The 24,583-nt window shown below is 36.7% G+C and overlaps 1 protein-coding gene across 1 annotated transcript in view; it reads left to right on the top strand.

Annotated features, from left to right (window-relative positions):
* plxna1b (plexin A1b) overlaps nt 1-24,583 on the top strand; it is a 134,813-nt gene that overhangs the window by 103,476 nt on the left and 6,754 nt on the right. The window contains exons 14-26 of the mRNA XM_058777992.1: nt 349-469; nt 559-695; nt 3,713-3,880; nt 5,059-5,152; nt 6,584-6,817; nt 9,800-9,943; nt 11,633-11,867; nt 14,301-14,443; nt 15,187-15,443; nt 19,009-19,075; nt 23,236-23,382; nt 23,938-24,097; nt 24,302-24,405. Coding sequence (XP_058633975.1) covers nt 349-469; nt 559-695; nt 3,713-3,880; nt 5,059-5,152; nt 6,584-6,817; nt 9,800-9,943; nt 11,633-11,867; nt 14,301-14,443; nt 15,187-15,443; nt 19,009-19,075; nt 23,236-23,382; nt 23,938-24,097; nt 24,302-24,405 — 2,011 coding nt within the window. The remainder of the gene's footprint in view (nt 1-348; nt 470-558; nt 696-3,712; nt 3,881-5,058; nt 5,153-6,583; nt 6,818-9,799; nt 9,944-11,632; nt 11,868-14,300; nt 14,444-15,186; nt 15,444-19,008; nt 19,076-23,235; nt 23,383-23,937; nt 24,098-24,301; nt 24,406-24,583) is intronic.

The following is a 24,583-nucleotide window of genomic DNA, read 5'->3' as shown; positions in this document are numbered from 1 at the left end:
ATTTTTTTTCATTGCAAACAAGGAAAACTCTGTTCTCATCTGTCGTAAGCTGCGTGAAGCTATATGCGCTCAACAAAGATGCAGTTAATATCCCGCTGCAGACGGGGAACATCCCGCCCCAGGGCATGATGGGAGGGTTGGCTGTCCATTCCCTGAATCACAGACACGTGTTGTGCGGTTGTTGGCGTCTCATTGTGTAGCGCCTGCGGTTGCTCTGTAACGCGTCTGCGCTCTCGTGTCACGATCAGCAGCTCAATCACTGCTGGAGTGGATTTCATCTGAGATTGAATGCCTCCGGCCGCTCCAGACCACTCTAAGACCCTCGTCTCTCTCTCTGTGTCTCTGCAGGATCGTGTGTCGACTGGCCGATGCCACAGGTTACCGTGTGCAGGACGCTCAGGTGGAGGTGTGCGTGCGCGACTGTCTGCCGGAGTACAGGGCCGTGTCTCCCAAAGCCTTCACGTTTGTGGTGAGCTTCACTCTCAAACTGTGTGATTTCTAACTGAAACTCTGTGGAATGTCATTGAAAACTCTCTCTCTCTGTGTGTCTGTGTCCAGTCGCCGTACTTCACTCGTGTGCAGCCGTCATACGGGCCCATTTCTGGAGGAACGAGGATCACCATTCACGGCAGCCATCTGAACTCGGGCAGCGCCGTCTCCATCAAGATCGGACTCAACACCTGCCTCTTTGAGAGGTGCGCTGATCTGTTCCTCTCATCTGAACATGCATTCAGACATAATATACTGACATGCACTGTTATTTCAATTAGTCAACACTGTAGCATTTTCAAAACTAAGGCAGATGGAAAAATCAAGTTTTACGCTTCTAGATGCATCCCTCTGTGTTCCTAGTTAAATAAATCCAAAGCTATTAGAAATACTGTTTGTTCATTGAAATGACCTGAAATTAAATTAAATATAAATATTATAATAAAAGCTTAAACTTAAAAAAAAATTGTTACCTTGGCAGTTGAATGAAATAAAATAAGTTGAATTATTGAAATAATAAAATCCAAAACTGAAATTAATATTTGTAAATTATTTTTAATGAATTAATACAAATAAATTAAAGCCAAGTAGAAAAAACAACAAAAATAAAATAATCACTTAAAAATAATTACTAAAACTTGAACAAAAATTAAATAGAAAACTGAAAATATAAAATAAGAGCCAAATTCAAAATATTAATAAATACTATGTTAGCATTTCTGAAATAACACTGATTTCTCTGACAAAAAGCACCACAGCTTGATTTGAATTTATTGGAATACTGTTTAATTTTATCCCAAATTCAAGAATTAAATGTTGCACAAGAAAATTTCCCCTCCAAATTTCATTACCATAATGCATCTGTGTGATCTAATCTATTTTAATATCATTTTTATATGTACATAAAATATATTTGCACAATTGCACATTTTTGGCACATCAAAAAATGAATTTTTTAAATATTTTTTTTATATATATTTGTATGTGATGTTACAAAATCACCTTATTCTTCCCCTTACTAGCTGATAACATTAAGTCATGGTAATGTCCTAGTACTGTATTGTAAGGGTGAAACATGGGTTAATGCATCCCATTTTTAAGACTCATCTCAGGAAAAAGATTTTGTGGAGTAAATTTTAAACAGTGCTGTCATCAGGTGTTCAGAGCAACTGGTTTCTTTTTGTCATCAGGTCTGAAAGCAGACAGAAATGATTGATGTGTGTGTGTGTATAGACCTGTTTTTCTATTCAGGTGGGGACTTAAACCTCAATACACACAGACTCATGGGGACTCGTGTCACGGGTAAACAAGCTAATAAATCACACAGAATGAAGTTTTTTGAAAATCTAAAAATGCAGAAAGTTTCCTGTAAGGGGTAGGTTTAGGTGTAGGACAATAGAATATACGGTCTGTACAGTAGAAAAAGCATTACGCCTATGGAGAGTCCCCACAAGGATAGCAAACCAGACGTGTGTGTGTGTGTGACGACAGTCCTGTCAAAATATGTCCAGAACTCAGCAGGTTTCACCGCTGTGTGTTGTGAACAGTTGCCTAGGCAACAGTTGCCTAGTGTTGAAGGACACACACACACACACACACACACTCTCTCTCACATACACACACACACGCGTCTGGTTTGCTATCCTTGTGGGGACTCTCCATAGGCGTAATGCTTTTTCTACTGTACAGACCGTATATTCTATTGTCCTACACCTAAACCTACTCCTTACAGGAAACTTTCTGCATTTTTAGATTTTCAAAAAACTTCATTCTGTGTGATTTTATTAGCTTGTTTACCCGTGACACGAGTCCCCATGAGTCTGTGTGTATTCAGGTTTAAGTCCCCACCTGAATAGAAAAACAGGTACACACACACACACACACACACACACGCACACACACACGCACGCATGTCTGATCAAACATTGGAACAAACCTTCAGACTGAATCTCATCTTGCTCTTATCTGTCACATGACTAAATGCGCCGTCAGTCGTGCATGTGTTGGTTTGATCAGATTAAAGTCTGTCATGTTCGGAGCCGTCGCTCTGAATGATCTTTGAACATCCAAACCTGATGCAACCTGATGAAACCGTATTGTCTCACACTCTGCACACATGATCGCCGTCATTCTTCAGACGCAGCTCAGGTCAATGAGGTTGTGTTCTTATTCTGAAATCTAAAATGCATAGAAACGAGTCCAACGAGTTATTTGTTTAATTTTATTTATTTACTTTTTAATGGTGTCCACTTATAATGTTAGTCAGGCTTCCTTGCACAAAAAACAGGTGTAATGTACTTGTTAATCAATATTTTCCCCACGCTGATGAGTTTTTCAATGGCTGAAGACTAATACAATGCCCATTTATGTGCATAAAATACAAATAAACTAGAAAAATTATTTAAAAAACAAAATAAAATCACAGTATAATAATACAGCACAATATTTACTACATTACTCACAGTTGTAATTTAATTGTGAATGGCTGTAAAATAAAATAAAACACAAAATAAAATAAGATAATAAAACAACAATATAAAGTAAAATAAACTAAATAATAAATAAATTTGCACCATATTTTTAAATGAAACAAATTACCACAATATTTACAATAATAATCACAGTTGTAATTTAGTTGTTAATCACTATTTTCCCTTCTTTTTAATGGGGGTTTCAATTGCTGATGACCAATGAAATGCCAATATGTGTTCATAAAATGCTTATAAATAAAATTAGAAATAAAAAAATAAATAAAAATCAAATAAAATCACACATTTTTAAATGAAAAATATTTTTGCTACATTACTCGCATTTGTAATTTAATTGGGAATAACTAAAAAAACAAACAAAATTCCTTCTTTCTAATGGGTTTGTCAATGGCTGATGAAATGCCCGTATGTGTGCATAAACTAATTATAAATAAAAGTATAAATAAAAAGTGAATTAAATAAGTTAAATATAAATATATATATATTTCTAAATGAAATAAATTAAGTAAAAGAGCAGTATTCACTACATTACTCACAGTTAGTTAAATTTTCCTTATATGTGGTGAGTTTGGCCAATAAAATACCCAAATACAATATACAATCTACAAAAAAAAAAAAAATCAATTAAATGAAATAATTAAATTGACTTCTAAAGACTAAGCGGTTCCAGTTTTCTGCGACTTGAGTCCTTTAACAGAAGTAAAGCTGGAGGTTTTGTGGTTGTGTGTGTTCAGGCGCAGCGCCCGTGAGATCGTGTGTGTGACTCCGGCGGGTTTGGGCACGGGAGGGACCCCGGTGATGGTGGACATAAACGCGGCCGAGCTCAGAAACCCGGAGGTGAAGTTCAACTACACAGACGACCCCACCATCCTGAAGATGGAGCCCGACTGGAGCATCTCCAGGTCAGACTCATCAACACACTGTGACCTGTTTGGTTATATGAGAGCGTTTCTCTGTGAAAATAAAGTCCACTTGAGCAGCTCGCAGGTGCTTCAGCGCGAACATTTGCAGCTCCGTCTCTGGAGGTTTGAGTAACATCACAGCCTGCAGACACATGAATCTGACGGCAGAGAAATGCTGCAAACACACTCACACTGACGTCTACACACAGCTGCGAAGAAGCGTTTCACATCCACAGGGAGAGAGACATGAGTGATGAAAGAGAGAGAGAGACAGGTGTGAAGAGAGACCGGTTAAGCAGGTTAACACTCCAGCGGTTTGCTTTTATGCTGGAAATCGTGGAAATTCATTTACGACTTGTAGAGGCACCATTCACATACGTGAATAACGCGGCTGTTTCATCTGTTTTAAATAAATGTGAGATTGTTTACAGCATCCTGACTAGTTATACTGATTTAACACGGCTATTTATAGGCATTTTCATCGCAAATGTAAACACACACACACACACATATATGCATTTTAATTGTATTTTTTACAGTTCTATGGTATTATGCACTACCAATTTAAAAAAAAAAAAATCTTTTAAGTCTCTTTTGCTCACTGAGGCTGTATTTATTTAATCAAAAATACAGTAAAAACAGTGAAATATTATTACAATTTAAAATAGCTGTTTTCTATGTGAATATTTGTTAAAATGTAATTTATTTCTGTGATGCAGCACTGAATTTTCAGCATCATTACTCCAGTCTTCAGTGTCACATGATCTTCAGAAATCTTTCTAATATGCTGATTTGCTGCTCAAGAAACATTTGATTATTTTCAATGTTGAAAACAGCTGTGCTGATGAATATTTTTATTGGATTTTAGATTCTTTAATTAATCAAAAAATCAAAAGAGCAGCATTTATTTGAAACAGAAATCTTTTGTCACATTATAAATGTCTTTACTGTCACACTTGATCAATTCAATGCGTCCTTTCTGAATAAAAGTATTAATTTCTTTCAAAATACAAAATACTAACCACAAACTTTTGAACGGTAGTGTTCAGCATGTTTAAAAAGACACTCTTTACCTTCACCAGTTCAGTACATAATGAAAATGTTGTGTAAGGTGATGGATGGTTAAGAAGTTGTTCATGTTTTCTAGATGTTAACGTTGTTGTTTTTCTCTCTGTTAGTGGTGGAACCCCGTTAACAGTGATCGGCAGCAACCTCGCCACCATCAGAGAGCCGAAGATGAGAGCCAAATACGGCAGCATCAGTTCAGTCAACGTAAGTCTCTAACACACTAGCTATGTTTGCATCCACCTATTTTTATGCGCATTTTGGGAAATCGCATTAAAAAAACGCTGGATGGAAATTCCAAGATGTGCATAAATTCTAAAAATGTGCATAAAAAATGTATGTACACAATTGAGTAGGATAAACTTTTTTCATCCGATAAGAAAAAATGTGCATAAACTACGATGGAAACACATTTACCGAATAAATTCCACCATGTGCATTGAAAAAGTCATGTGACTTTGTGCTGCTTTGTGCAGCGGACCGATCTCGTTCACAGCATCTATATGTTGTTATGGTCGTTCTGAAAAGCCTGAGCAAAGTCTGTCATCAAAGTATTTCTGTGTAATTACTGTCTTAAACGACTGCGTTCCCAAACAGCAGGCATACGCCTCCGAAAGCAATGACCGCACTTATTGTGCTCTCTCTGAGACGCAAGTAATATATTAGGCTATATATGCAAATTATTATATTCAGTGGCTTCTCCTAGTTTTCTTAGTGATATTTAGTGCCAGTTTATCAGAAAGTGACGATTTTGTTCTCTTTGACTCGTTGAATGGAAACAGTGCTAATGTTTTAATGCGATTATTCCAGTTTTGCGCATAAGTTAAATTCGCACCTTTGGATGGAAACATAGCTACTGATTCACCACTGCAGATTGACTTTATCATCACATTATTCCTTCCTTATACCCAATAGTTTATCAATAGTTTACCCAAAAAATAATACTTTAAGTATTTCTACAAAAAAGCAATCAGCTTCAACTTTGATGATCAGAAGTGAGCAGCAAATCAGCATATTAGAATGATTTCTGAAGGATCATGTGACACTGAAGACTGGAGCAATGATGCTGAAAATTCAGCACTGCATCACAGAAATAAAATACATTTTATAAAATATTCACATAGAAAATGTTTATTTTAATTTCTAATAATATTTAACATTTTTTCTGTTTTTGCTGTATTTTTGATCAAATCAATGCAATGTTAGTGAATAGAAGAGACTTCTTTTAAAAACAAATCTTACTAACTCCAAACTTTTGATTGCTAGAGTCTAGACTAGTTTTATGGTGTTTTGTTCGCTCTGAGCTCTAAAGCAGCAGGAACAGACAAACGAGTGTGTTCAACCGAAGCCCTGTGTGCCTGCACATGTTTTTCTTTGCGTATGTGTGACATTGAATCACCTTTTCCCAGTTTAACCTTTAAAATGTCAACGGCTGACGGGATATAGAACATAAAATGGCTCTGTAAAGCCCTGAGAAAGTCCCGCAGGGTGAATGTGACCTTTTCTTCTCCTTGACCCACTCATCTGAGAGGCTCTGGCTGCTGTTTTCCTCCTCTCTGCTTCTTGTGTCTTCTCTTTATTGGCTCTTAAGCAGCGTTAGTGTCTTCAGTAATGCGTGATGTTTGCTGTCTCTCACAGAACTGCACTGTGCTCAATAACACCGTGATGGTGTGTCTGGTGCCGTCCGTGGCGGGGTCCGACAGGGGTTTCTCAGAGGTGGGCAGCGGGCCGGATGAGATCGGGTTCATCATGGATAACGTTCAGACGCTCCTGGTGGTGAACGAGACCTTCAGTTTCTATCCCGACCCTGTGTTTGAACCCTTCGGTCCGTCCATGCTGGAGCTCAAACCGGGATCTCCTCTCATACTGAAGGTGAGATCTCATTACACGTGCTGGAGCTGTTACTGCATTTCTTTATTTTTGTAGTATAACAATCCCCCTCAGAGCAACACTGCAACTATAAGGCCACCTGCATGTCTGTTATTGCATTCATACACAGTTTTTACAGTGTTTAAGAATAGCAGCACTGGAGTGATATTTCTCAAACGTGTTATTAGTAACAGCATTATTATAGTTAAGTAAAGCCTTAAAAAACTCAAACTAAAACCGTTCGTTACTTGAAATAAAAATAAACGTGAACTGAAATAAATAAAATGAAAGAGTTTAATTTGCTAGATGCCAAGACTGAAATTAAAAAAAGTAATAAAAACTATATAACATTTATAAAAAAATAAATAAAAAACCCCTGAAATTAAGTAATAAATAGTAGGAGAAACATTTGAACTTTAAATTATTTGGAAAATTAGAAATGTTGTCTTGGCAGCTTACCTTAAATAAGTACAAAATTTACTAAAACTGAAACTAGAAATAGAAAATGTAAAAATAGACAATAATAAATTTTTAAAATTAAATTTAAATTTATATAATAAAATTACAAATAAAATAAAATCACTAAAACTTTAACTAAAATCAATACAGAAAATCTAAAAATAAAAACTTCAAAATAATAAAAAAAATATAATGTATTAGTGCCGTCAAACGGTTAATCGCGATTAAGTTTTTTTCACATAATATATGTGTGTATACTGTGTATATTTATTATGTATATATAAATACAAACACATGCATGTATACATTTAAGAAAAAAAATTACTTTTATATATTAAATATATATAATATAATAATATAAATATATAAATTTTTATTTTAAATATTTTCAAAATATATACTGTATGTGTGTTTATTTATATATACATAATAAATAAACAGCACACAAACATATAGTATGTAAACAAAAACTTTTATTTTGAATGTGATTAATCGTGATTAATTGTTTGACGGCACTAAATAGTATATTATACTAAAATAACACAGATTAGTACACTATTACTATATGTGCATCCCAATTTGTGTACATTTTGTGGTATAAATAGTGCAAGTAGTTTGTTGAAAATTCCAGTATAGAAGACGTCTCAAAGCATTACATTTTTGCGCACAATTCTTCCAACACCCTTTGTGCTACAGACATGAATTATTGTTCAAATCATGAAGTGTTATTACTTTTCTAAGCAAATACATTTTCACATGGCAGCTGGCAAAAACAAGACTTGAGAGAGGAACATGGGACATTTCTAAAGATCTGAATATTGTAGAAACTTAAGGGTGTACTTTTTAGATTTGGGCCACTAAGAAACCGCATAGCAACACCCTGGCAACCAAGCCATCGAGACACATTTACTTAAGGAAATAGCCTAAATAAATCTAGTTCATTAAAATGCATGTGTGGTGTTGAGGTCCTGCCTCACTCATGTGCAGCGTTAAATAATTTCAGAAAAATTACATGCATCGGATTATCTGTAATTCAATTTCCCATGCAAACCCTTCTGGGTAATGTGCTGTATGAGTTGAGTCTACATGTTAAATGGAGCCCTTCAGTAACACACGGCTCTAAATGAAGCATGCAAATATTTATGCATGGTTCTGCCTCCAGGTTTTGCCTTCCCATAAGCCCCTTGGGCAGAGAGAGATAGTGAGTGCTGGAAATCTGGTTAAGCAATCGCATCGTAAGTTCAGACTGGAGAATATGTATAGGAATTTAACCATTCTAGTTCACTGTTATTTAAAATTATTACTTTTGTAGTATTTAAGTTTTAATTTAATACTTTCATCCATTTAAGTTTGAGTAATTGTATGTTCTTTTGTCGTTTTTTAATATTTCTATTAAAAAAATAGCTTTACTTTTGTTTCTATTTCAGTCATTTTAATACTTATTGTATTTCACAAAGTTTTTCATCTAATGTTTACATTTTAATTCAGCTTTTTTTTTTTCATTTAACAAAAATAATTTTTAATTTAGCTTTAGTTAACAACACTGGTTCATAGGATTAGATTCCACTTCAGATTCTGGTTCTTTAAAAATGTAAGATACAAATACTATGCACTAAATATTTCTGTTAATATATTTGAATGTTTTACTTGAACTAAAATAGTGCACAGAAAGTGCAATTGCACAGACTGATTTGATAAACTGATTTAAAACCAAAACTGATGAGTTTGAGACTAATTTAAAAGAGCAGTCCAACTACTGGTTGTTTTTGTACATTTAGGGCCAGTTTTACTAACAGCTTGCGCCAGCACAACTCGTCTTTTGGTGTTAAAATTGTACTGTTAGGTTTCACTACACGCAGTGAAGAATTAGCGCTGAAAAGGCGTGGACACAGTTATTTTTGGGCCTGACCTTATTGAATATGCATTTGTAGGAGTTTCCCTTTCAGACGCAACGTGTTTTACTAGCATTTGCGCTCGTCATATTACTGGCATTTGCACCATTATTTAACGCCCAAAAAAAGCATGTCTTAAACTATTTTGCGCTTGAAATGGCTGCAATTTTTTGTTGCTAGAGGAGGCACCGCAGAGAACAGAGAGCGTGTGATAGAAGGGTAGAAAACATATCGTTTGCCAAGCCATGTTATTTTTAATTTGCTTCAGGAAATAAAAGACGACTTTGAACCCTCAACTAGGATTCTAAAAACTTCTAGCAAGCCTTTAGTTTTTGGCCTCTGGTTCTTTTCAATGTACTGTGGCTTCTTTATATCTGTATTATTTATTTGCGACTACGCTCATTTGCGCTGTGCTTGGTATATTGTGTTGGGCGATATCTAAATGAGATGTTGCATCTGTGTTCTTTAATTTGCACATTGTTAGTAAATCACCCGCAGGCATTTCCCCTCCCATCAGCGCTGTTTTGGAATTACGCTCTTGCGCTTATTTGCCCTGTTTAGTAAAACTGGCCCTTGGTTAGCAGGAGGTTTTTTAGGATGATGTTCAAAATATGATTGTGTGTTTGTGTTTCAGGGCAAGAATCTGATTCCTTCGGCTGCTGGTAACTACAGGTTGAACTACACCGTTCTGATCGGTGACAAGCCGTGTGTGTTAACCGTGTCAGAGACTCAGCTGCTGTGTGAATGGCCAGACCTCTCCGGACAACATAAAGTCACTGTAAGTGTGTCATGTGATGATTCCCTTCTCTTCTTCTGATCTCTTTCCCACGACTATCACGCGTCTCATCCTGTGCCTCTTTCTCTCATCCACGTGTATTGTTCTGCGTTTCAGCCCATGTTTCTCAGCATCAGATTACTGCTGGGAGTTTCTGTCGCTGCTCTCTGGGGTTTTGTGTTGTATTTATTTACACTGAGTTTGCAAAGAATCTGAGACGCAGATCTGTATTTACATGTAGTCGGTTTCATCTTTAAATAGCTGTCTTTATTTGCTGCCCATGCACGTTCAATTATATTTTGTATGGCAGAGTTATTAAAACATCACTCCCATGTTTTTTCCCAAGCCGTCTGCTCTCTTTCTGTGTGATACTCGCCTGAAGGGAGAACGACAGAGACGCTGCGACCCACATGTTTGTCCTCGACCTATATATCATGACCCATATCGACGCTGTGTGACAGCGAGAGAATGCCATTGAGCTACCGCTTTACTCACGATATAAAACGTCACACTCACCCGTTTGACCCCTTTAGTCTCCTTAAACCCGGTCAAATGCGATCTACATTATTAAAGCGATAGTTCAGCCAAAAATTACAATTCTGTCGTCATTTACTCATCTTCAAGCTGTTCCAAAACTGCGTGAATTATTATATACACATTTGCTGGTGCCTGTTATCCATAGTATTTTTTTTCATACTATGGAAGTCAATGGGCGCCAACCACTGATTGGTTTCCAACACTATCCCTTTAATATTATCTAAAGATGCAGGTTTGTTTGAGAGATGTGGAATTATGGGTTATATTTGGGTAGTGCTGTATGAGATGCATTCGCATTGGGATTGTGAGATGGATTGTTATTTTAATCACAGCTGTTTTAGTAGCTCATTTCATATTTATGATTTCCCCTAAAGTCCTCTTATAATGTAAGTTTAGGTTTCTTAAACCAAAAACAATCATAGTTTATTTTTTATGATAATTTTCCACCCTCTATCTGATGTTTACCATTAAATATGCTGATGTTATGATTGGCTGAGTTTTTGCATATGAAATGAGAAGCACCACCTCTTCATTTCATATGCAAAACACACTTTGCTTTTTTTGCTCCTTTTTTTCTTTCCTTCTTTCTTTTCTTTCTTTTAAGAGCTTCTAAAGATGCAGGTTCACTTGAGAGATGTGGACTGTGAGGTACATTCACCGTGGGATTGTGGGATAGATTGTTATTGCAGTCGTAACTGTTTTAAGAGATCATTTTATGCATTTTATGTTTTCTCATGAAGTCCACTTCTAGTTCTAGTCTAGGTTTATTGAACCAAAAGCAATTATAGTTTGTTTTTATGTCTATTTCCACCATCTCTGGCATTTACAATAAAACAGGCTAGTGTTCCATATGTAAATGACCTCTCTTATGATTGGCTGACCTTTTTGCAAATGAAATGAGGAGCCAACACCTCTGCTGAGTTGCTGTTGAAAGAGTGATTTTAATGAGCTCATGGTCATGAAGTCATGACAGTGATTTCTGAACTGTTTTTGTTGTTTAGTTATAAGAACCGTTTTTTGTGGACTAGTTTGTCAAACTCTATTATTTCATTCCTGTTTTCCATGCAGTGGCTGTTTTGACAGCTGTCAGGTGTCATGGTGTGATATGATGTGTGACGCTCAGCGTGTGTGTGTGTGTGTGTGTGTGTCGTGCAGGTTCTGGCTGGAGGTTTCCGCTATTCTCCAGGAACTCTGCAGATCTACTCCGACAGCCTGCTGACGCTCCCCGCCATCATCGGGATCGGTGGAGGAGGAGGTCTTCTTCTGCTCGTCATCATCATCATCCTCATCGCATACAAGCGTAAATCCCGTGACGCGGACCGAACGCTCAAACGACTGCAGCTGCAGATGCACAATCTGGAGTCCAGAGTCGCCCTGGAGTGCAAAGAGGGTAAAATTACATCACTGCGTTCACCAGTGCTCTTTCTGACTTTCACTCTCCTTCATGCTTTGTTTTGCTCTTTTTTGTCTGCTGCTCTTTCTTTCTTTCACACTCTTTTTTTAAATGTTTTCACTCTTGTGCTTTCTTTCATGCTTTATTTTCTTCCTTTTGCACTCTTTTACACTTCTTTCTTCCACTCCTTTCCCCCTTTGTTTTTCATTTGCTCTTTTGCACTTTTAACGCTTCATTTTGCACTGTCTTTTGTGCTTTTTTCGTGCTTTCTTCCTTGTGCACTTTTTTCTTTTTGTTTTCTTTTGCTCCTTTTGTTCTTTCTGTTTCTTTTTCACTCTTGTGCTTTCATGTTTTTTCACACTTTCTTTAGCACTTTCTGTTGCATGCTGTCTTTCTTTTTCTCCTTTCTCTTTCTTTCTTTCTTTCTTTCTTTCTTTCTTTCTTTTTCTCTCTTACTTTATTTTGAGTGTTCTTTCACACTTGCACACTTTTTCACATTTTCTTACACTTTCTTTCACTCTCCTTTGTACTTTCTTTGCTTTTTCATGCTCTTTCGCTTTTGCTCTTTTTTGCCCTTTCTTTCACTTTCACATTTCCATGTGTTCGTTTTCTTTTGCACTTTTCCTTTCTTTCATGTTTTCATTCACCTTTTGCTCTTAATCCCATTCCCATTCTTTCTTTCATGCTTGCTTTGATGCTTTTTGCTTTCTTTCTTTCTTTTGTGCATTCATTCACACTTTTTTTTGGCTCTTTATGTGTTCCTTTGTTCTCTTTCGTTAATTTGTTTGTTCTCTCCATCTCATCACTCTAACTTCAATCTCTTCCAATTGTTCACAATTGGTTTTCCTGGTTTAATTTTATCTTCCGTTTTCTCGTCGCATCTCTCTCTCTCTCTCTCTCTCTCTGATTGGCTCTGTTTTCTGTGGTCTCCTGTTAGCAATGACCTCATGATGCTCACATCATTTATCATACACACACGTGCACCAAACGCCCGTCTCATTCCCGCCGCGGTCACGAGGGCGTGAGACGAGCCGCCCATTATCTGTCTCTGTCGGGCCCGAGGTGACGACCTTGTCTGTCTGCAGACTTGGAGAGAGGGATGAGGACAGGGAAGAGAGGATAAAAGAGATGGATAGCAGGAGGTGAGAGTGACAGGTCACTGATAAGTGATGAGACATCCTCCAGGATGAATAAAAAGAGGCAATAAATAACCACAACATCCAGATTGATTAGGTGAGTGGCAGCAGTAGCAGACTGGATCAGAAGTTTGGGAACAAAAGCAAATATTTCTGATATTCCATATAGATTTATAAGAGGAGCGGAGACAGCGTTGGGACCATGCGGTAGAAGTGCTGGTGTCATTCACGGCCATCAGACCATTCATTTTAAAAGCCATCACAAATCAGAAAGCTCCAGTCTGATTGGTTGGCTTAATGCAGTTTCCAGGAGTGCACAGGTTCATATCAGTCCAGCACAGGGAGCGAAGTTACCAGACTGATACAGTGTAGACTACTACTACTAGTAAAGAACTAGTCACTGGATTTGACGTCAAATTTTTGACAGATTGTGGATTTTGACAAGTAGTGGTCAACCAATTTGGATATTTGATTGCCAATGCCGATACCTTAGAAAACGAAGTAACCGATGTTTATATAAAGCCAATATATATGATATAGCACTATTTAATTTGATTATAGCATATAACACATGCTGCAAATAGATATTTGTTTTACATGATATTTACTAAACTATACGTAAATAATTTGAAAATGAATAAATATGAAACAAATTAATTCAAACTTCTTGAAGTAATCATATTAAATCCTATTACATTTCTTAGTTAAGAAATTGTTCAAAAAAATTTAAAGCAAGTAAACACTTTAACCGACAATGATACATAACACAAATGCACTTGCTGAATATTAAAGCTTATTATAGTGCTTGCCTTTGTGTTACTATAGAAAAGCAAACAATAAAGTGCTTTTTCATATACTGTTTACTTTCTTAGTTTACCAGTCCTGTCTAATAAATGATTAGTAAACTAATGAAGGAGAATCATGTGCGTCCTGCTGAAAATAATAGTCCTACTTCCAACTCTTATCAGTAAAAAAGAAATGCTCATTGGAAGAATGCACATAATTAAAAAATGCAAGATATATAGACTGACGATGTTGTTGTATGGTTGCTAGGGTATTCTGAGTGGTTGCTAGGGTGCTCTGGCTGTTTCCCGGGATGTTGCTATGTGGTTTTTAGGGTAATCTTTGAGCACGTCACTACAGACTGAAATTCTGATTGAAGTTCACATTTTCTACAACTTTTTTTCTTCTTCTATTTAGAGCCTTTTTGTGGAGAATCTGGAGATCTTAGCTTCCACTCAGTGGTTTGCACAACACAAAGGTTTACTCTTTCTCTTGGTTTCTGTGTTTCCAGCGTTTGCGGAGCTGCAGACTGATATCCATGAGCTGACGCAGGATCTGGATGGAGCTGGAATCCCGTTCCTGGAGTACCGCACTTATGCCATGAGAGTGCTTTTCCCTGGAATAGAGGACCATCCGGTGCTGAAGGAGATGGAGGTGACAGCTGGACACCTGTCAGATTTAATGCATTCGGCTGAACTGTATGGGTCCGTTTACACCTGGTCACTTCATGCGTTTTGTCTGATTGGATAGCTATCTGATCATGAAAAGACCAGGTGTACATTCCCTCTGAGACGGATATAAATCCAATTGCTCGAACCACTTCAGGAGGAGGTCTGGGCCGCATTCCGGACGAAACTGGACAAGTGTAAATGCATCTGGTTGTTGAAACCATGTATGCAAATTTTACTCCTCCCAAAATATTGAAATAATAAACCCGTGAGAGCATTTTATAGGCTATATGGCATGTTATAGTCAGATATGACAGCGCTAATGCGACACGCATCGCCGTGGATGAGTATCTCTTCAGCAAGCCGACGCACAAACTGACACAAATCAAACTGAAAGCAAGTCGCAGACGCTCAACACACAATCATCTTCATTGAAAGTAGTGAGACTAACCTGTCTTTCCAGCGCTGATGCTGCGCTCTCTCCTGTTGCGGTCTTTAATCTTGAAATCAGCTGTTGATGAATAAAATAGCATAAAATGTAGCACTTATCTGTTGAAGTGAACTCTATTAAATTTGCATATAGCACGGGAATTGAAGACTGGATGTATATCCGTTTTGTGTAGACACATTTATGTGGCCAAATGTAAATGGAAACGTTTTAACAAATCAGATAGATATCCGATCAGAGAAAATGCATGAAGTGACCAGGTGTTTCTCCGTCTCTCTCAGGTGCCGGCGAATGTGGAGAAGGCTCTGACTCTGTTTGGCCAGCTCTTAAATAAGAAGCATTTTCTGCTGACGTTCATCCGGACGCTAGAGGCCCAGCGCTCGTTCTCCATGCGCGACCGCGGGAACGTGGCGTCTCTCATCATGAGCGCCCTGCAGGGCGAGATGGAGTACGCCACCGGCGTCCTGAAACAGCTCCTGTCCGACCTCATCGACAAGAACCTGGAGAGCAAGAACCACCCCAAACTCCTGCTGCGAAGGTACCGCGTGTTACTGAACATCTGACGGACTTTCTTAAATCTTCCTTTAAATCTTCTTCAAATCTTAAATTGAGACACAAGCAGATGACCTAAGAGATTAAGTAGGGCTGTCGATTTAACTCGTTAATTTGGTGCTATTCTTGATGCAGGACGTCTGACTGCGTGATGGAGCCTATTACAATGCAGTTATATGACTCTAAAATTCAATATATGAGGGCAAAAAATGTCATATGATATAGTTTTTGCAATATCACACAAGCATTAGTGCTGTTTTTTCTCAAATGTTTGCATGATTGCAAATGTGATATAGATTTGTATACAATAGTTCAATAAACAAGAAGTCAGTATTGTTACATTTTAGACACAATATTTTCAATGTTGTCTGTTATGCTCAATTTTGCAAATGAAAATAGTTCCAATCGAAGCCAAAGCAGAACTGTCAGCACTATTTCGTTACTGTATGTTTTTGCACAAATGGAGCGAGTCAATGATTCAGTGTTTCATTCATAATGTTATATTTCTGAATGAATCCGCCGTTTGAACAAATCAGTTGAATTAATGACTGAACGACTCGCTCATTAAGACACTTGTGGTTTTAGTTTAATATTGAGAGTATCATTAAAAAAAATCATATTTCAATATTCAAATAAAAAATGTTGATGCCAGTTATCATCACTATTTATGCAATGTAAAAATCTAAATATTTCTATCTCAAGCCACTTTTATGTAATATCTACTCAATGACAATTCAGTTTTAACACAATGACACATACAGTAATTGATGTGCGATTGATTTGCGATTAATCAACACATCATGTAATCAATTAGATTAAAAAATGTCATTGCTTGACAGCCCTAATATCAACCTTCCTTTCTGAAAAATCTATCAAAATGAGTTTATGTTCAGAACAAGAGAAAATATCTGCCAATGGGGTCAGAAAAATAAACTTAATTTAAATGGAAAACAAATGTATTTTTCTGACTGTATTGACAGATTTTTTTAAAGCATAAAAGCACAATCTTTTTAGAAAACAAGACTTAATATCTTATGTAATTTTGCTTTCTAAGTAAATATATCTCGGTAGAAGAATGTTTAGATATTTGTGCTGGAAAACAAGACAGAAATATTAAGGAAATCATTTTTTGAACTCTAATGACTTGATGTTCAAAAGTTCCCATGTTGCACCTGGTTAGTCACAGTGTTAATGGAAATGATGAAAATGATGAGGATGAGTTTGACTTCTAGGGGTCACATTTGCTCTCCCATCATCGTTCTCCATCCCTCCGTTTCTCGGTTTGCCCTTTCGCGTCCGTGGCTGTGTTTCTGTCAGATGGTATTACACACCTGAGCACACACTGGTTCCCTGCGGAGCGCCGGCGTGAGGAGGAGCGCGGTGGGAGATGAAGCTCCTGGAGGAGAAGAGAGACGTGAGGAGCTGATGACTTTAGTCTGAACATGCTGCTGTAATCTCTCCTTTCCCTCATGTCTGTCTAGAATCAATATCACAGGAAACAAATCAACGCTTTGTGAAATGTCTTTTTGCATTTCAGCGTTTCGTCTGCAGTAACTCTTTGACATCGGCTTTATTTACAGCCGAATCTAATGAATCTAATAATAGCATGTTACAATACAACAATAGCATGGGACATTTTTCCATTTTCTCCCAAATTAAAAGGAAATAAAAATTGCATAAAGAAAAAGAAGCCTGTTTTTAGAACAATTAATACTCTTTCACATTGTGACATTATTTGCATGACAAATCAAGCATTTTTCATGCTGAATACAGTAGAAATTAATATATGAAAGTGGTTTGTTTAATCAGTTAATATACAAATATATGCAAATTATATTCTGAGGTATATGTACCATTCCAGCCACGAGAAAGGGTTTAATTGTCATGAAAATGATATCACTATAATACTTGTCAGTGGTCCTTAATAGGCTTAATTTTCTTTAAACTAAATTTAAAATTTTTATTTAGTTATTTTTTGTTATTGTATTTATTTACTATAACAATTTATTATTATTATTTAATGTATTGTTAATGAATGTTAATGTATTTACTCTTACCTATTTATTTATTTATTTATTTATTTATTTATGTATTTATATTCATTTATTATTATACTGTGTCTTTTTATAATTTATTTACCTTAATTTATTCATTTATTATTATTATTATTATTATTTACCTTAACTAATTACTTTTAATTACTTTTTACATTACATTACATTATTTTATTAATGTATTTAACCATACCTATTTATTATTACTCTTGGTGTTGTTTATTTTTTAATGATTTTTATTATCATTTATCTTAACTCATTTATTATTATTTAATGTATTGTTAATGAATGTTAATGTTACTCTTACCCATTTATTAATTAATGAATCAATTAATTACTTTTTATTTATTTATTATATAATACTATTTATTTATATTCATTATTACTACATTTTTCTTTATTTATTTTTACATAATTTATTTACCTTAATTTATTCATTTATTATTATTATTATTATTTACCTTAACTAATTACTTTTAATTACTTTCTAATTACATTATTTTATTAATGTATTTAACCATACCTATTTATTATTACTCTTGGTGTTATTTATTTTTAATGATTTTTATTATTATTATTTTTATTCTAAAATATGACGAGACTTTTTTTTTGTGATTCATACCTAAGCCATATGTAACAATATCTCAAAAATGACAGTTCTTTTCTGTCTGTTATAAGTCGACTGTACACTCGTCTAGTTTTTCCTCAGTTTCTCTCTCACACATGACAAACATCACCTGAAGATCAAATAAATGTGAGCAGACAAATCTCAATCTTTCACCCCTCCAGAACTGTTTCCAGCACAATATTCTCAGGTTTTTTAATAACTCCTCACAGTGTGTCGTTCACGCCGAGCTCTCGTGCCTTATCGGTTTCCTCTGCATCTGTCTTGGCGTCAGAACGAGTGAATATTTCAGCAGAGATGGTAAAAACAAACACATTTCACCAGATTCCTCGTCTACGCCTCCTCTCGCACGCCGTGAGCAGATTAGAGCTAATAAGGTCCGTTAATTACCAAGCCGTGTAATTAGCCTCATTCCGAGGGACTTTTTTTGGAGGGTTGTTATTGTGCGGCAGGTTTAGGTTTAATGACAGAAGATACGGAATATTTTTAATTGGTGTTTTCTTAATGAAGTTTAGTGGTTTGCTTTGCGAGGAAAGAGAGAGCAGCGCTTTGGTTTGTTATTAATGCGAAATTATTAGCTTGTTTGCTTTGCGCTGGGGTCCTTTGAAGGTTTTTCCCCGAGCCGTGTTTCACCAGCGCTGCTGGAATAATTCGGCCGCGGCACTTTGATGTCAAATGGGAGTTTAATACAACATCCCCCTGAAAGATGTTGGTTATCAGAATGGCTGTTTTTCTTGTTGTGAGACTTGGGAAATTGGGGAATGAAGAAGCCTTCAAAGCATCTCTCTCTGCTCTTAAAGGTTACCTCAGGGACTCCGACACCCAAGTAAATAAATCCTTGACATTTATTTTTTACTCTGTTTTCCCCTCAGGACTGAATCTGTGGCTGAGAAGATGCTAACAAACTGGTTTACTTTCCTCCTCTACAAGTTTCTTAAGGTGAGTGGAAGGAACTGTATGACTATCTTAAGTGATGTTACTCATTATATAGTTCCCTTGCTAACAAAAAATAGGTTTGCTGGTCTTCCACTGGTCTGGTTTACTGGTTTCAAAGAGGTTTTGTCACATGTTCTATTTATGTTTGACACGATAATATTTGTGCAATTTAAATACATTTATTTACATGTATACATTTATACACCACGTTTTATTTAGGAAGGATGCATTAAGTTGATCAAACTCGACAGTAAAGACATAATGTTACAAAAGATTTCTTTTGAACTTTCTGTTCAGCAAAGAATCCTGAAAAATAAAATGTATCACGGTTTCCACAAAAATATTGGGCAGCACAACTGTTTTCAACATTGATAATAATCAGAAATGTTTCTTGAGCAGCAAATATTAGAATGATTTCTGAAGGATCATGTGACAGTAATGATGCTGAAAATTCAGCTGCGCATCACAGAAATCAATTACAGCTTAACAGATATTCGCATAGAAAACACTTATTTTACATTTCACAATTTTCCTGTTTTTCCTGTATTTTTGATTAATAAATGCAGCCTTTGTGAGCAGAAGAGACTAAAAAGTCTTACTGACCCCAAACTTTTAAACTTTTAGTCTGCAGTTTCTTTTTAATTTTGATATTTGCATCAACTTTTAGTTTTATCGGCTAAAATTATATACCATTACAGTCAATTACAAAATTACCTAAAACTAACGAGTATGACCAAATGTAAAGGAAATTTTCATCCACATACAAAAACACTGACTGAAACCAGTAAACCATTTTTTTTAAACAGGGTCATGAGTGATTTAATAAATGCAGTGGTTATTGATTGCATATTTAAAGTCCAGACACTCTCTGTACACGATCATGTTGCCGTTGGATTATTGTTTCACCTTGAGTTTGTTTGTGGCCACGTCTTGAGATTCAGATACAAGACAGACAGATGTACGTTATCATTCCCGCAGGGGAAGTTCATTATTATAATCTTTAAGAACCTGCATTAATATAAAGCGCTTCCATAAACACACTGAGAGTGAGGGGTGTGTGTGTGTGTGTGTCGTCTCCTGCTGCTCATTAACAGCTGTGTGTTTAATTATCCCCTGTGCTAATGAGCCCAGCGTGGCAAGACCGGCATATGGATGGGCCGCACCGTCCCGCTACGGATCCCAGTGAGGGACATGAGACACAACAAACATCCAGCAGGAGTCACACGTGGCTGTTTGTCGATCAGTGTCTTCACCTGAGAGCGCGAGCGCCGCTGATTAAACTTGTCTGAGTTTTATACAGTTTAATTACTTTGGGTAATTAGCCATGAGCCTTAAAGAAGCGGCTTTTGCGACGCATTTAACTTTTAATAATGTGGCATATTTTCAAAACTGGTTCCTGACCACACCCCCGTCTGCCATTGGTCAGTTAAACCATTAGCCCCGCCCCCACACTCTCGCCATTGGTTAAATCAGCTGTGTGAATGTTTTGAAAGCAGCCTTACGCATTTTTTTCCTCTGCATATTGAGCTGAGACACAAGAAGGTGTTTTAACCATTATAAAAACACAAAATTTGATGTCATAAAGCGAGTGCACTCATTCACTCTCATTTGGGCACATTTGCATCAGACAACAGAGACACACTCTCAGGAGACAGACGGGACTGATAGAAGGAAGATGATGATCAAATTAGTGAGACGGAGACGAGAAGAGCAGCAGTTGTGAATGATGAAAGCCAGAGAGTGTGTGTAGGAGGAAGAGACTGAGCCAAACGCGGAGAGAGAGGCGTGTGATTGGCTGTTTGACACGTATCATGCTCTGAAGTGTTTCTCCAGCTCTCTCCTCCACAGTCATTAGCCTTCTATTAACCCTCCATCGCTCGTCTGTTCGCCTCGGGTCTGTGCACGTGCCCGCCGCTCATTTCCACGTCTAAACTGCAGCTTTTACACGCCTGATGCTCCTGGGAGGTGCAGGAGTTGTCTGTGTTTTGTCTGATTTATTTTTGTAGGAGTTGCACATTAGATCTTCAAGATAGCGCTGAGGTAATAAACTCAACTCTAAACTTTGAAAGGAGCCGTTTGATTGCATTTTGACTCCCGTTTAAGCACTAAAGCTGTGGTTAGTGACCAAAAGGGTATAGTCTGTTTTGATAGCAAAATTTGTTAATCTAATTTAAATAAATAAAAATATATAAACCAGTGATTTATTTATAATTTAATTTTAGTTAAATAATACTATAATTTTTATTTTATAATTAAATTTGTAAATTATCACATTTATATATCATTTTGATTAATTTTATTTATTAATTGTTTTAAATAACTAAATTTCACAAGTAAATGTAATGAAATTAAAACGGATAAAGCCCTACTGCTGTAGCTTGCAAATCATATTTTAATACATTTTGGTCATGCAACCTTCATCAGACATTGTTTTATAAATAATAATTGAATTAAAATCCTTTTTTTCCCAGCTGAAATCTATTATACAGTAACATTTACTTTGCATGGTTTGTTTTAAATCAGTCAAATAGTAAAATAATTTTAAGTAATGTCAGTATTTCTACTGACATTACTTAAAATCAACTGCACATAGGCCTATACTGTATGCGATCAGAAACCAAATATAAATATGACGGCAAGAGAGCAGAAACATCTCTGATATAATGACCAGGCATTATTAAAGTTGGGAGTTGTTTTGTTATTAGTGAGATGGGAGAACAGGAAAGTGAAGTGGTACAATCTCTGTATATCTCATTGAATGTTTACTTTGCATGGTTTATTTTAGATCAGTGAAATAGTAATGATAAATGTTATCATTACTGATGTTTGTGATTAGAAACCAAATATGAAGACATAATGGTCAGAAGTTATTGAAATATATAATGAAATAGATAAAATAGGGACTTTTATTATTAGTGAAATGGGTGAAAGGGAAAGTGAAGTGGCTTGAGTAGATGTGCAACACATCAAAAATAAAAAATGGGGTGTGACTTATCTGTTTTGCACTCATTTCATGGTCACATGAGGTGGTTTTGAAAGCGGTGGAGTGCTGTGAAATGGCCAGAATGAAAGCGAGAGGGACGAGTAAAAATATATCCAAAAGTGTCAATCACCGCAAAGTGGAGAAAATGACCACAATTGGCAAAATTGGAAGAATAGATGCTGCAGACAGAGTTATCCAGTGGTGGAAAACTTCTCGATCACAGTTAAGGTGACACTTTGGTTATAACGGCCTCCAGGACCAGAAATTGATGTCATTTGGGACACATCCTCAGATTGTCCTGCTGTCCACATTGTGTTATGAGGGTTATGGGCCACTTCTAAATATTTAATTTGCTCAAATCTGACAAATGGGTTTAGAAATTAATTATTTTAACAAGGTTTGTTTTAGGCCTTTCAACAAACCCAGTCATGTAAATTGGGATGTATTTGAAAGTCCGAAAGAGGAAATTGTCATCATTTAACTCACCTTCAGGTCATTCCAAAGTTGCTAACCAAACAGTTGCTGGTAGCCATTGAGTTCCATAGTATTTTCTTCCGTAATATGGAAGTTAATGAGGACCAAAAACTGTCTGGTTTCCCGCATTTTTCAAAGTATCATCTTTTATGTTCAACAGAAGAAAGAAGATTTGGATCAACTTGAGGGCGAGTTCAATGATGACAGAATTTTCATTTTTTGGTGAACTGTCCCTTTAACAGTGGAAAAGTTAATTAGGAAAATCCTGTTTTTTTTTTCAAATGAAGGTTTGAAACCTTTTCTGTCACATACAGTTATTTTCACATAAAGTAACACTTATTATAGTACCACCTTCAATTCTCACAAAATATAAAAATCACGTTGTTTGCGTCCCATGATCTATTGATATCACTGCTGTGTAAAACTCAAAATGCCGCCTTCCTTGGGATGAAATGGAGAAAATGAAGGATTAATTTGCCCCATACAGCCCTGATTTCGAAGCTAACACGTGAATTGGCTTGTTACAGCTCCTCCTAGAGTCAGACGGGTGTGTGCGCATGAGTTATGGGTGGGATTTGGGTCTGTTTTAGGACATGAAAATAATGCAAACACTTTCTGTTATATAAATATACAAGTGCTTGCATTGAGTGTGTGTTCATGTGTTATTCTGAGGTCTAATCTCACTCTCCATTATCTGTGTGTTCAGGAGTGTGCAGGTGAGCCTCTCTTCATGCTGTATTGTGCTATAAAGCAGCAGATGGAAAAAGGGCCGATAGATGCCATCACCGGAGAGGCCAGATACTCGCTCAGCGAGGACAAACTCATCCGACAACAGATCGACTACAAAACACTGGTCAGTTCTGACTCAAAATCAACAAGAAACGTTTCTGAAGGAGTCAGAAACACAAATCTTTTTATTGCATTTTGTCATAGTTGTCTATATTATATGGAAGCCCATTTCTGACACTCAATAAAAAAATTAAAAAGGTAATTGTGACTTTCTCACAATTCTAACTTTTTTGTCTCGCAATTGTGTTTACATCCTGCAAATTTTCACAGTTATGACTTCTTTTCTTAGAAAAGTGAGACAAACTCAAAATTGCAGGTTATACAGTCCAATTCTGCCAAAAAAAAAATTCTTACAATTGGGAGTTCATATCATGCAATTCTGAGAAAAAAAGTAAATTGCGAGATGTAAAACCGTAAGTTGTGAGAAAAAAAGTCAGAATTGTGAGGCAATAAACCACAATTACCTCTTTTATTTTTATTCAGCAGCAGAAACGAGCCCTCATAGTATATGCATGTTATAAGAGTTAAACACTGTAATTTTTATTCAGCTATACTTGAATGGATTTATTTAAGTGGGAGGGTGTTTTAATACTCTCAAATGTGTTTCTCTGGTCTGCAGACGCTGCACTGCATTAACCCAGAGAATGAGAACGCAGCCGAGGTCACCGTTAAGTGCCTGAACTGCGACACCATCACACAAGTCAAAGAGAAGCTGCTGGACGCCGTCTTTAAAGGCACTCCATACTCACAGCGACCCAAAGTGGGAGACATGGACCTCGGTATGAAAATAATGAATGCTGGAAAATCAAGCTGCTTTATCGTGGTTACAGTGTGGTCTACCAGCTTGAGCAAGATGTTTGACCTTAACCCCACCAGCTGGACGTCCAGCAAATGACCATAAATAAAAAAATTTACAGTAGGGATCGGTCGAAAATGTCTAGATTAGCTGCTCAGACGGCTGATTTTGTGTTTTCTCTGCTCAGAGTGGCGTCAGGGTCGCATGGCTCGTATCATTCTCCAGGACGAGGACGTCACTACTAAGATCGACAACGACTGGAAGCGTCTCAACACACTGGCGCACTATCAGGTAACTGCAGTGGCCTCGCCGCATCCTCTGCCAAGTTACTATGGCAATACCTCTACACCCCGCTGCCCAGTAACCATGGCAACCCCTCAGCAAGTTACTAGGTAACAATTGAAGCTTTTTAACACGTAGCACACGAACAGGTAACCATAGCAACACTTTACAAAACATAATTACAAAA

Source organism: Onychostoma macrolepis, chromosome 06, assembly GCF_012432095.1.
Source record: "Onychostoma macrolepis isolate SWU-2019 chromosome 06, ASM1243209v1, whole genome shotgun sequence".
Taxonomy (NCBI): Eukaryota; Metazoa; Chordata; class Actinopteri; order Cypriniformes; family Cyprinidae; genus Onychostoma; species Onychostoma macrolepis.
The sequence above is the reverse complement of the archived record's forward strand: the minus strand, read 5'-3'. Positions and strand labels throughout refer to the sequence as shown.